The 14,423-nt window shown below is 35.7% G+C and overlaps 1 protein-coding gene across 6 annotated transcripts in view; it reads right to left on the bottom strand.

Moving 5' to 3' along the window:
* The window catches only part of LOC113448149 (uncharacterized), a 40,025-nt gene that overhangs the window by 7,111 nt on the left and 18,491 nt on the right, over positions 1-14,423 (bottom strand). For 3 of the 6 annotated variants that reach the window (XM_087930537.1, XM_026718730.2, XM_026718732.2), the window contains exons 6-7: positions 5,131-5,278; positions 1,757-2,681 (exon numbers count right to left, since the gene is read on the bottom strand). In XM_087930537.1, the coding sequence (XP_087786663.1) occupies positions 2,392-2,681; positions 5,131-5,278 (438 nt within the window). In that variant the 3' untranslated portion in view covers positions 1,757-2,391. Of the gene's footprint in view, positions 1-1,756; positions 2,682-5,130; positions 5,279-14,423 lie in introns of those variants that run through there. The other 3 variants (XM_087930538.1, XM_087930539.1, XM_087930540.1) reach the window with 1 other exon arrangement.

The raw sequence follows: 14,423 nt of genomic DNA, 5'->3' as shown, positions 1-14,423 counted from the left end.
ATCCACAAAAGAAAGATCTTTGCCTTTTTCCTTAAAGGGCAAGGCTTCCTTTTCCTTTCCTCAGAACATTACCTGATGTTCTTTTACGCATTTCTGTTACAGCTTTCTGATGGGTGTTTATCTTTCAGGATATGTTATCACAAAAAAACAAAAGGTAAAGCCAATAACAGAGCTCCAGATCAACTGCAGAGGCTTTTCCTGAAGACCTCTGACAGTGAAATGAGACCGGGGGCGATGTGCATGTCAATACAGAGCCTGTTTCTTAGCTGCAGAAATTTGCTTAATGATTATGGGGGAAAAGTTGTAAATAAACTGTGACTATTAACAACTGCATTGCTTAGCAAGTTCCCATACCAATTTTAGTCATAAATCAAGGTATTACAACCAACCATAGATCTTGCCTACTAAAAGTCTGAGATTAAGTACAAGTTGCAGTGCTGCCTTTTCTCACCACCAGTTAGCATATCTGACATTGCAGTACCAGATTATCTGCTTATATATGTTCTGTAAATCTTTCTACCACCTATAGATATGGAAGGAAAGTTCATCCTGCTCATTATAAGTGAAAGACAGAATGCTATTGGATGTTCTTCTCTGCCAAAGTTCTCCTGCCAAAATCCTTCCCACAGGCCTTCTGGGTGATATAATTGGTGTGGTTACATTGTCCCTCAGATTATGGTTATTTTTATGTAATGTTGCATGATGTTTCTTGTAATTTGTGAAGCTGCTCAGAAAAGTTTTGGACTAGGGTGACCTAGAAATTCAAGAAAGAAATAAACAAAGCCATAAAACTTCAATTTCTTATTATTAACATTTTGGGTATTCCAAGACAGTTAAAGTACTGTCCGGTCCCCTTGATCTCTATTGGGAACTTGCCATTCTGGAGGAAAGGGAGAGGATTCAGGGTACACTTGCATGGGATTTTCCTTTGTTCTTGTTCTCTGCTTTGATCTACCTTTGGGATGTTAGGAGTGGAGAAAGAATGTGTCTTGGGCCATGTGTTTTGTCTCACCACTGCAGGAGCAAGAACATTGTGCCTGGGAACTGTCTGTTATCACCTCAGCCCAAATCTTCTCACATCTTCGCACCTTGCAATTGGCTCAAAGATGAACTGGACATTGGAAGGGGCCTAAAAAGGAGCAGTTTGACCTAATGCTCCAGCATGCAAAATTCAGACTCTGCCTATACTCTTATCTGCTATCAATGTCTTCCAATAAAAGTTCCTTTCGAAATGCTGTTCGTTTCAAGAGTTCTGCTTTCTTGAGAAGGCTGGCAAGGCAGAACCTTACAAGTACATTTAATTAGAATTGATAAAATATACCAATTCTTGTTAAACCTGCTTTAAATTCTCAGATGGAAGTATGTCAGATACAGCATTGTACTTCAAATACATTACAAGCAGGTGCAATGTAGAAAGAGCCAGGTAATGATAAAGACTTGGAATTTTAGCCCTGTTTCAGGCCCAGAAACCAGCTGATGACTTTAAGCTAGACCCTGAGGAATGAGTCAAGAGCAACCACTTCCAAAAAGGTTGCCAATGCAATCACTAGCAGTCAAGGCTGACTTGAAGATAAGTACACATATATAAAATATGCTTAAAATGCAGCACTAAATTCTTTCTTGTTAAAATCAGATCAGTTAGCTTATTCTAATATCACAGAGAATACAATAACTTTTAATGTGTTTGAAATTTCATTATTTTCTGTTCCACAATCAACATATGCAGTATTTTTTTTAAAAGGGAAAACAAACAAAATGTCAAGAAAATATTTATTATTAGAGTTAAGAACATTTGAGGAACTTTTTAGTACAAACCTTGTTTTAAGGCAAATGGTCAGGCCTATATATTAATGTGATTTCAGGAAAGAAACACACTGAACTAAGATTGTTTCAATTTTGTTATAATATAAAAACAATTAAAAGTGCTTCATGCTTTGACATACCCTACCCTGAGTGTGATACAGTTCACAGATAGAGTTTAAGCAAATTCTTTACAGCAATTCTAGAACTACATATTATTTACAATATGAAGAGATGTGAATGGGGCCTTGTACACAAGGGAGTTATGTATAATAGTATGTTTATGTAAAAACATGTGTTTCCTCCTTTGTATCTCATTTAATAGTTTCATATAATAGAGAAAAGACACTTTTAATTCTTAGTGTAACCAAGACATTTGAGAATGATTGATAGAAAAAAAGACACCAAAACGGAATTGTTTTAAAATGGAGACAAAATAATGTTCAATTTCATTTATATATCATTCAAGCAGACTTTCTCTGATTTATCTTCTGATTGATGCTTTGGTAAAGAAGAATATTTCTACAAACTTGGTCTTAAATATCTGGAAATAGTAAATAATGCTGATCTAAATCTTCAAGAAAAAGCATGTCAAATATGAAGAATATTAGCATTCATATTTTCAGTTTCTGTGCAATTTGAACTGGTAGTCTCTGTATGATGGCTTCTAAGGATACTTGAGTATTCAGCATTTGGTTTTTCTAATCTGCTCCTTTTGCTTGTATCTGGGCAGTTCTGTACATATATCACACGATTATAAGCTTTAAGTCTTTTCCACAGCTGTACATAAACTTTGCATTGAACATACATGAAAAGAATTCCACCGGTGAAACCAATAGCTACTACTACCAGCTTAGTCCAAAATGGCCATTCTAAAATACCTAGGGTGTAGAAGATTCAAAATACTCAGAATTAGTATTTAAAGTTAAATAAAGCTGTAAGTCACTAGAATATTAAGCTACATGGCCTAAGAGCAGCAAAAGATTTATATTAAGATCTAAAAGCGTTAAAAAAGCATTTAACAGAAAAGTATTGGAAAATGCATGTATATAAAGAAAAAGTACTTCATTTGCAATTAATTGATTCAGCTGCCATTATTTGAAGAGAATGTTACGCTCATGTTTTTAGCAACTATGTTTTCATGTTTATGATTTATTTTGACCAATCAAACCTCCTAGCCCATTAGTTGATTTTTATTTCAAATCGTAAATCACTGAACCGGTAGTTACACCAGTCGGATCCCACACCTGCATACATGGTGTATTGTGAGTTAATTTTGTGACTTTGCTTGCTAGCAAATTTTATGAGTTTGCTTGCAAGCAAATTTTATATGACAGACTCAGGTAGCCGATGGTAGATAGATAGATCTCTGAATGATTCTGTGAGCAACTCAATGCCTGCCTGCTTTGTCTGATTTTGGGTAAAAGTTGCTCTTTTTTATTTAAAAAAAATCAATATTTACATATGTGGTGTGTTGTGTGAGTTAATTTTGTGAGTTTGCTTGCAATCAAATTTTATGTGACAGACTGAGCTAGCCAAAGGCAGATAGATCTCTGAATGAATCTGTGATTCTGTGAGCAACTCAATCTGCCTGCTTTGCCTGATTTGGGGTAAAAGTTGCTCTTTTTTAATAAAAAAATCAATATTTATATTTACATACAAGCCATGCCCATCCAGTCACATGACCACCAAGCCACACCCACAAATTAGGCCAAGCCCACAGAACCGGTTAGTGGTCCCTGGGATTTGAAATTATGAGTTTGGTGGTCCCTGAGGTCCAAAAGGTTGGCAACCCCTGGTATAGGGCATAGGTGTAAAATTCGATCGCATGACATATTGCGACATTTTTTGCCTTTTCGGAGCCAGGGTGGGCATGGCCTGCACATGATACATCCAGCCCATGGGCTGCCAGACACTATAGAATACTAAGGCAGTGGTGGGATTCAAAAATTTTTGCTACCGGTTCTGTGGGCGTGGCTTGGTGGGATAGCAGGGGAAGGATATTGCAAAACCCCGTTCCCTCCCCACCCCACTAATCTGCTTTCCAGCTCCGTTCTCCTGTGCAGGGCAACAAAAGAAGACCCAGCTGATCAGCTGGGACTTGGGAGGCAGAGAATAGATGGGGGTGGGGCCAGTCAGAGGTGGTATTTGCCAGTTCTCTGAACGACTCAAAATTTCCACTACTGGTTCTCCAGAACTGGTCAGAATCTGCTGAATACCACCTCTGTACTATAGGGTAATATAATTGATACTATAGGGTCTTCTACTGAAGCAGAGGTTTGGACTAGAAGACCCCCAAGATCCCTTTCAGCTCTATTCCAATTGATTGATAAAGTGAGAATTTGATATCTATAAGAAGGCAACCCCATTTTGTCTCTCCAGTGACTGGATGGCTGAATGTTTAACCATCCTTCCTAACAAATATAAACAAAACCTATCTTACATGAAGTTGGCAAGCCTCTTTTAAGGCTGTTTGCTGATGGCTTTTGCCACATTTTATATTACCAGATTTCATTGTCTAACTATGCATAGTACATGAAGAAGTACTTGAGCTCCTCCCTGCCAAACTTAGCAGAGGAACCTCTCCTGGGAAGCAGAAAGAAAAAGAGATGTTTTACCAAATTTGGGGGGGGGGGAGGAGAATCCATCCTTTGTCTTTCAAATTTTGCAGCTTCCCTGCTTCCTGTTTGCCAGCACATCTTCAAGTGATTTTTGGCGGGGTGCTGAGTTGGCTCCACATCCAGTTGCCTGAGGCAACTTGTTCTGAGTCCACTCAGCCACACCCACCCAGCCATGTCCTCTTGGTGCATCGAACCCAGCCACATCCACATGAATATACCATATCAAACCATACTACAGCCTTCTTTAATCTAGCAAACTTCAGATTTAGAAGACTCTCCAAATGCATCACTTTGTTTTATGTGACAAAATGGCTTGTAACTATTTTTTATCAATAAAACTGAAAGTATTGGTGAACATTTCTCTTATGAACTGCTGTTCCTTAATCTGTCTTAATCTGCTCAAAAGATGAGTAATTTCAGTCCAAATTGCCATGGCAAAGGGGGAGAAGAGCAAGTCAACCTGTAGTTTGATAATTAACACTGAAAGTAACACTACATAATTTCAAAACGAAAAAAACTAAGTGGCAAAATAAAAATAGTAAGAGCAAGAAAAAGCAGGGATACATCATTTTCATTAAAGGAATACAATGTAAAAATAAAGCAATTTTGATATAAGAAAGCATAATATATAAACATGTTTCCCTGGTTTTGGGCAATTTGTCATGGCTCGAACACCCCCTTTTGTTAGAAAGAAAATAAAGGAACATACCCGTGGATTCCCCATGTTTAATTTCTTCAGCAGTCCGGTCTATGAGGACGTAGAGTGACCACACCACACAAGTAATAGCAATGATATGGAAAGTTACAGAGCACATGATCTTTCTTTGCTCACTGCCTGTCATCTGCAGTTTCTCCCACTAAGAAGAAATCCAGAAAATAGAAATGTTCAGTTCGGTTCTCAAAAACAAGTGATACTTGCTGTTTAGTCAGAAAGCTTTGTTTTGATTTGACCCTGATGGCAGACAATCAAGCACACACAGCTTACATATGTGTCAGTATTAGTGGTAGGATTCAAATTTTTTTACTACTGGTTCTGTGGGCGTGGCTTGGTGGGCATGGCAGGGGAAGGATACTGTAAAATTTCCAGTCAGAGGTGGTATTTGCCAGTTCTCCGAACTACTCAAAATTTCCACTACCAGTTCTCCAGAATTGGTCAGAACCTGCTGAATACCGCCTCTGGTCAGTATATGAGAAATTATGAGCTGGGATAAGCATAACAACAAGTCAGACAAAGGGAACTGTTTGGTGATTAAGAAACAGCACCTGTTGTGAGCCAGATGGCTTGGAGACTGGGCATGGCTTAGAGTTACTGGTCTGTATACAAGAGTTAGTTTGTTCTTAGATTTTTGCTTCTTCTATATTTATATTGCTCCTAAGTATTACATTGCTTCTGTGTTTGTATTGCTTCTGTTATTATGACTTCTGGATTCTGCATGGGTATTGTATACATGCATCATAATTTATATTATTGTGTATAAACAAGTTTCTTCTATAAATGAATCCTGCTGAATTATTTACATGCGCTGGTTGGATTGCTGCAAACTCTTACAGGTTATGGGCCAAGAGCACACAAAGCACACAGTAAGACGGAACTGTAATTAAGTTGAAGGACACCCTGTGTTAAAAGGAAAAGAGAACAAGGCTGACTGAGAAAGCTTTCAGGATGGCTGTTGAATTCAAGGAGAGCTCTCTGCCTCGATTGGGACAGAAGAATTATATTGTTTGGGCTGCAAAATTGGAATGCTTCCTGAAGGCTAAGGAGCTCTGAGATAATGTTATTAATCCACTCCAGGCACCATTAGCAGCAGCAGATCAAAGGCAGCATAAGGCACTGGCCTACATCATCTTAAGTTTAGAAAATGAATAATTCTTGACTGTAGTTGATTTAAAGACTGCAAATGAGGTTTGGCTGAAATTGAGGAGTGTGCATGTGAGTGCATCAGAATGCAATATTGTGCAATTATCAAGACAATTATACAGAGCCCTGCTGCAGCCACAAGCGAGTGTGGAGCAGCATTTGCTGCACATATAGAATCTATTTATTGAGTTGGAACAGTGTGGAATGCAGATTCCTGAATCTCAGAAGGTGCTGTTGGAGTTAAATAGTCTTGATGAAACATAGGACATTGTTCCAGCTGTTTTGGAGTGCAAACCAGAACAGGACTTACAAATGGAAGCCCTTAAGACCTGTTCGCTTTCTGAAGAAAACAAGCACCATTTTACAAAAAGCCATGAGGAGAAATTCCTGAGGTGGGGGCCCAAGGAGCAGAGAGAAAAAAGCAACAGAAAAGATGTCTGCAGAGATCGTATTACAGCGCAGCGAAGTTTTTCTAAAAAGCAAGAAAAAGGACAGCAACACCGAAGGTGTTTCATATGTGGTGATAAGAATCATTTGAAGAAAGACTGTTTACAAGGAAGAAAGACAACAGATGGACAAGCTGCTGTTGCAAAAGTTAGCTATTGCAATAGCAGAGACAAATGGTTAATAGACAATCGGGATAGTCAAACAATTCTTAATAATTCTAAATTATTTTTCAGAATGGATCCAGCTGGAGGTGATGCAGTAGCCTTGGCGAATGGCCAGAAGGCTAAAGTCAGCAAAAGGCACTGTGTTGATTCCATGTGTTGATTCCATGTATGAAGGAAAAGTTTAGTTACATGTTATGTGTGCCTGAAATGGAACATAATTTACTAAGTGTCTCTAGTCTAGATCAAAAAGGGTTTGAGGCCACATTTGTAAATGGGAAGTGTCTCATAAAAAGGAATAGAAGTATATGTGCACAGGGCATTAAGCAGGATAATCTTTATGTGTTGCAGGGACAAAAGCTTCAATGTGCCCAAACATTGGAAATGTTGCACAACATGATTCATGTGTTCATCTCTTGCACAGAAAGCTTGGCCATGCTAGCTTCAGAGTTTTGCAAAAGATACAACAGTTTGCAGAAGGCTTAAATTTAAAGGGGTGTAAGGCATACTTGGACTGTGTAGTATGTAAATAATTAAAGTCCAAGATATTCCCAGTAAGCAAGAGTAGCACAAGGCAGACAAGAGCTCTAGAGCTGGTACATGCAGATTTGGTGGGGCCAATGCAAGCCAGTTTGGGAGGAGCAAAGCGTGCTGATCATTGTAGATCACTACAGCAGATTTGGTTTCTGCTATTTACTAAAGAGTAAAATAGAGGTGCTATAGAAATTAAAGCAATGGGTGGGCGGAGCTGACGTTGCGATGGTACTGCGTGCAATCTCAGAGGCTCTGAGATTGCAGCTGATATCTTTGCCTCTGGACGGTCCCAACGGACCTAAACCGTCCCGTAGAGACAGTGAAAGTGAAGGGCGCATCCTGTTGATCCCAGGGACATCGCAAAGTCCCTGGTTCATCCAGAAGAAGCCCTTCTTGCCGGCAGCAGAGAGGCAGCCATCAAAGCTGCTGAAGTTGGGACAGCTCTGTAAAAGTTTTGACAGAACGGAATAAGCGGCAGTTTTTAAATGGAAACGTCAAAGTAAGGCTTGGCTTTTTATCTTTATTTTTTATTTTTTTTACCAGGACTTCTATCATGATTTAACATTTCCTAACTGGACTGGTCTTTTTCTTATTTACATTTATTTTTTTTCTCTTTTTTCTTTTCTTTTCTTTTCTCTTTTTTCTCTTTTTCTCTTTTTTATCTTTGCAATGTTTTAGGTTAGAGGCTCCCTTTAGTTGCTTTCCTTTTTTTAAAAAAACTTCTATTACGTTTTGTCTGGGAAAGGAGGGGGAAAATGGAGAAACTTTGTAACACTGCCATCTAGAGGCTTGAAAATATCTTAGACAAAGTTGGGAAAGCTGAGAAAGAAAGACCAGAGATTCCCTTTCAAGGACATTGCAATGTGATAAGATAGAGGGAAGAGCACAGGAGAGTGTTATTTCAGGTGTTCTTCTGGGTTTCTATCAACAATTTGAAGCTTGCTTTTGAAGTTTGTGGAGAAGAAATTTATAATAAGAGCCTTGGAGGATTAAATAAAGTGCAGTGTGCTCTTTTTATTTTTATTTTTTTAAGTTGTGCTACCCCTCCTTACCAGCCCATTGTATTTTTTTTTCTTAAAAGCCTTTACTTTTGTAACATTTCTATTTTTGCAACTTATTTTAAAGGGAAAGCCTCAAAAATTTTCTTTCTTTTTTTTTTCTTCTCTGGGATTTTTTTGCTTTATCTATCTATATCTTTGGTCTATTTTTATGTTTTTATTTTTCTATTTTTGTGACCCTTCACTTGGATTAAGGTGGTGAAGAACCTGAAGCTCCTTCTTTTTTTTTCTTTTCCACTTAATTATTGATTGGATTAAGGTTTAGAAGAACCTGAAGAAATTTTCTCTCTCTTCTTTTCCCTTTTTATTTTTAATGGGCTTTTTTCCTTCTACCATTTTTATTTTTTATCTTGGATTATAATTGGCTACTTCATGATTGGATTAAGGTTTAGAAGAACCTGAAGAATTTTCTTTTTTTCTCTACCACTTTTATTTTTTACCTTGGATTATAACTGGCTACTTCATAATTGGATTAAGGTTCAGAAGAATTTGAAGATCTTCAATTGCTTAAAATGAGCAGGAAACTTATAGCTTCTGGCCCTTCAACTTCTACTTCCGCCTCCCCACCTGGAGGACAACGTTCAATCCAGACAATGTTGAAGCAAGATAAAGAACAAGAAAAAGTGACCTTACAGATGATTATGCAAGGAATCCAAGAAATTAAAACAAAATCAGATACTATTGAAAAAAGAATAGAGAATATTGAACAAAGAACAGAAAAAACTGATGAAAAAGTGGAGAATATTCAACAAACGATGGCGAAGTATGATGAGAGATTCCAAAAAATTGAAGAAGATAAACAAAGAGATAAAAAGATTGGAGACATTGATACCAGATTAACAGTGGTTGAACAAGATAAAAGTGGGATGCTGAAATGGGAGATGGACAGATCAGAATTTTATCTCAGATTTCAAAACATAGAGGAAGAAAAAGGACAAAACCTAGCTGAGATAATGATAGAAATATTGGCTGAAGCTTTGGAAATAACAGAAGAGAAGATGATGGATGGAGTAGATGAAGTATATCGAGTTTTTACAAGATACGCAATGAGAAATAACCTACCAAGAGAAGTTCATATTAGATTTACAAAAAAAGTCATTAAAACACAAATATTGCAAGTGGCAAGAGAGAAAATGCTAAAATATAAGGGCAAGGAGATTGTAGTTTTAAAACAAATATCCAGAAAAGTGAGAGAGATAAGAAGAGAATATCGATTTTTAACTAAAATGCTACTGAAAAAAAGAGGTGAATTACAGATGGCTAATTCCAGAAGGACTAATGTTTACATGGCAAGAATAGAGACATAGAATTGATTCAATGGAGAAAGCAGAATTATTCTACGCAGAATTCTTTGGAAAGAGAGATGATGAGGCAGAAAAAGAGGTCTTATTAATTGAATTTCAAGAGAACCAAATGGAGACTGGAAAAGAAGAAGGCGCAGTAGGTGGACAGGTGGAAATTAAAAACAACGTGAACCAAGAGCCACAAGAGCTACTAAACCTAACTACAAAGTATAATCATGGAAGAGAAAAAACTGATTACAAATGAATATAAATGGACTTAATTCAGCCATTAAAAGGAAATTTTTTCACAAATTAGAGAAATTAAAATTTGATATAATTTGCCTACAAGAAGTACACATTAAAAAACAATATGAACAATTGTTGGTCCAGCCAAAATTAGGGAAAATATTTACTTCTTTGACTCAATGTAAGAAAAGAGGAGTGGTTTTATATATTAAAGAGACTATTTCAGCAAAATTGATTCATTCTGATGAAGATGGAAGAATATTAATGGTGGAAATAATGGACAATAATATGAAAACACTCCTGATTGCAATTTATACCCTGAATGATAAACAAGAAGAATTCTATAAAAAATTACATATGAAAATGACAGATGAAATAAATTTAAAAGATGTATGGAGAGAAAGAAATGTTAAAACCAAACAATATACTTTCTACTCAAATAGACATTTATCATGGTCCAGAATAGATATGATTTGGATTTCAACAGAACTAATTTCTAATATTCAGGAAGCAAACATTGAAACAAGTACTTGGGCAGACCACAGCCCAGTGACAATTAAATGGAAAGGACAAAAAAGATGATCGAGATGGACGTTAAATAATACTATTTTAAAGAAAAAAGACTTTACACAACAGATGGAGAAAGAACCGGCCTTCTTCTTTAGAGAAAATAAAAAAGAAGATACTTCAACTCAGAATGTTTGGGATACAATGAAGGCATATGCTAGAGGCTTGATAATAGACTACAAGGAAAAGGAACATCAGGAAAACGCAAGCCATTAAAGTCTTAGAAGATGAGCTAAAAGACTTGAAAAAGAACTACAGAAAATGTCACAGAAAAAAGACATTAAACTAAAATTGGACATAATTAAACACAAAATTGGTCAAATAGAGAAAGTAGAATTAGCACAAAAAATTAGAAGTGCTAAACAGAACTACTTTGAAGATGCAAATAAACCAGGTAGATGGTTAGCATACAAATTGAGAAAGGAGAAAGAATCAAGGAAAATATTGCAGTAAAATAGATGATCAAGGTCAAGTTTGCTATGGCAACAAAGAGAAAAAGGAAATTATTCAAGACTTCTATGGACAACTATATAAACAAGAGAATATTGATGAGGAAAGAGTCAAACAGTACTTACAGAATGCTAATCTACCTAAAATACCTAAAGAGACTGAAAAAAATGTTAGAAAGCAATATAACAATGATGGAATTAACTGAAGCACTTAAGAAGCAAAATAATGGAAAGGCACCAGGTCCAGATGGGTTTCCGGCAGAATTTTATAAGACATTACAAGAATCGTTGAGCCTTCCACTAGAAGTCATGAATGAAGTTATGTTAAAGAAGAAGATACCTAAAACATGGTCAGAAGCCTATATTACACTTATCCCAAAGGAAGAGGCTGATCTACTGCAAATTAAGAACTATAGACCTATTTCTTTACTAAATGCAGACTATAAAATTTTTGCTTCAATTTTGGCAGAAAGACTTAAAAAATACTTGAATAACTTTATTCATCCTGACCAAAATGGATTTCTGCCAAAGAGACAAATTAAAGATAATATGAGAGTAATTTTGAATACTTTGGAATATTATGAGGCACACCCCGAAAAGCAAATGGCATTGATATTTTTAGATGCACAAAAGGCATTTGATAATGTGAATCGGAGATTCATGCTATTATTATTGGAACAGATGGGTTTTGCCAGAAAATTCATTCAAGCAATAGAAGCCATATACCATAAGCAAACGGCAAAGATAATGATAGAGGGAGGATTGACAGATCCCATCAATATAAGAAAAGGAACAAGACAAGGATGCCCACTATCACCTTTGCTATTTGTACTAACTTTGGAAGTGTTGAATAGAAATATTAGAGATGACAAGAGTATAAAAGGAATGAAAATTAAAAAAGAAGAATTTAAATTGCAAGCCTTTGCGGATGACTTGGCTTTCATATTAGATGATCCTTTAGAGACAGCACCAAAATTATTGGAAAAGATAGAGGCATATGGTAAGGTGGCTGGTTTGAAAATAAATAAAGATAAAACAAAGATCCTGACAAAGAATATGCTATTAAGACAAAAAGAAGAACTGGCAGTTCTATTGAAAATTCAAGTTACGAACAAGGTCAAGTATTTGGGGATACATTTGACAGCAAGATGTAGCACATTAAAAGAGAACAATTACATTAAACTTAAACAACAGATAGCGTTAGATTTGACGAAATGGGAAAATCTACAATTGTCATTAATAGGGAGAATCTCAACAATCAAGATGAATATCCTACCTAGAATTTTATATCTGTTTTAAACAATACCAATTAGGCTTGGAAAGGATTATTTTGAAGATTTAAATAAAATTGTCTTGAAATATATATGGCAAGGTAAGAAAGCGAGAATAAAGTTAAAACTTTTGCAAGACGCTAGAATTAGAGGAGGATTTGGTTTGCCTAATTGGGAGTTGTACTACCAAGCTACAAACTTGATGTGGGCTAAGGAATGGATAACATTAAGAAATACTAGATTGTTGACATTAGAAGGACATGACTTGCTATTGGGGTGGCATGCTTTTCTATGGTATAAGGGAACTAAAACACAGGGTTATTTTAGAAGACATCATATACGGGAGTCTCTGTGGCTAAATTGGGAAAAGATTAAAAGACAATATTATTTGAAAATTCCAGTCTGGTTATCGACTATTGAAGCATTTTCCTATCCTATAATATATAAAAAGGAACAAACGGTTAGATATGGGGAAATATTGAATGAAAAGGGTGAACTTAAATCTATGCAAAAACTAGAGGAACAAGGTATAAAGATGAATTGGTTTTCATATGTGCAAATGCATTCAAGGTATGATGAAGATCTTAAAACAGAAGGATTCTATCACAAATTGCCTGACTTAGATAAGATTTTGACAGGTACTGATAAAAAGGTGATTAAAAAATTGTATGGTTATTTATTGGAAATTAAACTAGAGGAAGAACAAGTTAAAGAAACTATGATTGCTTGGGGGAAGAATTTTAGATATGGGATTGATTTAGAAAAATTGCAAAAATTGTGGTCTCAAAATTATAAAATGACAATGTCAACAGCATATAAAGAAAATTTGTATAAGATGTTTTACAGGTGGCATTTTCCCCCGACAAGAATCGCAAGAATGTTCAAGCATAAATCCGAAAAATGTTGGAAATGTCATCAGACACCTGGCTCATATGTGGTGGACTTGTGAGGACGCTAGAAAATACTGGGCTAAAATATGCATGTGGTTGGAAAAAAATGACAAAAAAACATATAGACTTGAAACCAGTGGTTTTTTTTATTGGGAATTTTACCTGACACATACAGTAAAGATTTAAAATATTTGATTGTAAATGTATTAATAGCGGCTAGGATTGTATTTGCTAAAAATTGGAAAAATGAGAAAATACCATTACAGGAGGAAATTATTAAGAAAATATTGGAATGTGCTGAAATGAGTAGATTGACATTTGAAATTAGAGAACAAGAAGATAAACAATTTTATAAAATTTGGGACCTTTTCTATCAATGGTTAGATAATAAAATATAATAATAGAATACTTAGAATTTTAGAAAATGAATATATAAAGATGCATTTCTTCTTTTGTTATTATATCTACAAAATGTTTCTAGGATAGATTTGGGGATGATTATATGAATTGTTATAAAATAAACTAAGTAAATTATAGTTATTTCGCAAAGTATCAATGAATAAAATTATAGTCAAATGACTGATTAATAGTGATACTAGGGTATTCAATTTTTGATTGATAATATGAGTTATTATGCAATGTAACTGCAATTGAGACTATGAAATCGATGCACAAAAAATTTGTAAACCAACCAACACTGTTTGTATGTTTATGAAAGAAATTTGGATGTTTTTATGTTTTGTTTGTTTTTGTTTGTCTTTAAAAACCAATAAAAACTTTAAAAAAAGAAATTAAAGCAATGGGTAAGCTTCATGGAAAGGAGATATAAACAACAGGTATGTCAGCTGCAAATTGACAGAGGTTCAGAATTCATGTTAGCTAAGTTTTCAACAGTGGTTGGGACAGTTAGGAATAAAACACAGACACTAATCCATACACAGCAGCTGAGAATGACATAGCTGAAAGGCAGAATGGTGTCTTACAGACAATTAAGGACTTAATGCTGGAGGATTCTGGTCTGAGCAGGTTGTATTGGGGTGAAGTCATGTTGACTGCTAATTATTTAATCAATAGACTGTGGAGTTCATCAATAAATGATACTCCATATGCATTGTTATATGAGAGAAAGCCATCTCTGGCACATTTAAGGGTGGAAGCAATGCATGGGTGCATATTCCAAAAGCAATCAGGAGAAAAGGCTAGAAAACTCAGGTTTACAGGCTATGAGCCTGGCTCAA

This window comes from Pseudonaja textilis, chromosome 3 (genome assembly GCF_049901715.1).
Source record: "Pseudonaja textilis isolate UNSWEBS1 chromosome 3, rPseTex1.2, whole genome shotgun sequence".
NCBI lineage: Eukaryota > Metazoa > Chordata > Lepidosauria > Squamata > Elapidae > Pseudonaja > Pseudonaja textilis.
Note: the sequence above shows the minus strand (reverse complement) of the source record. Positions and strands in the feature narration are given on the sequence as shown.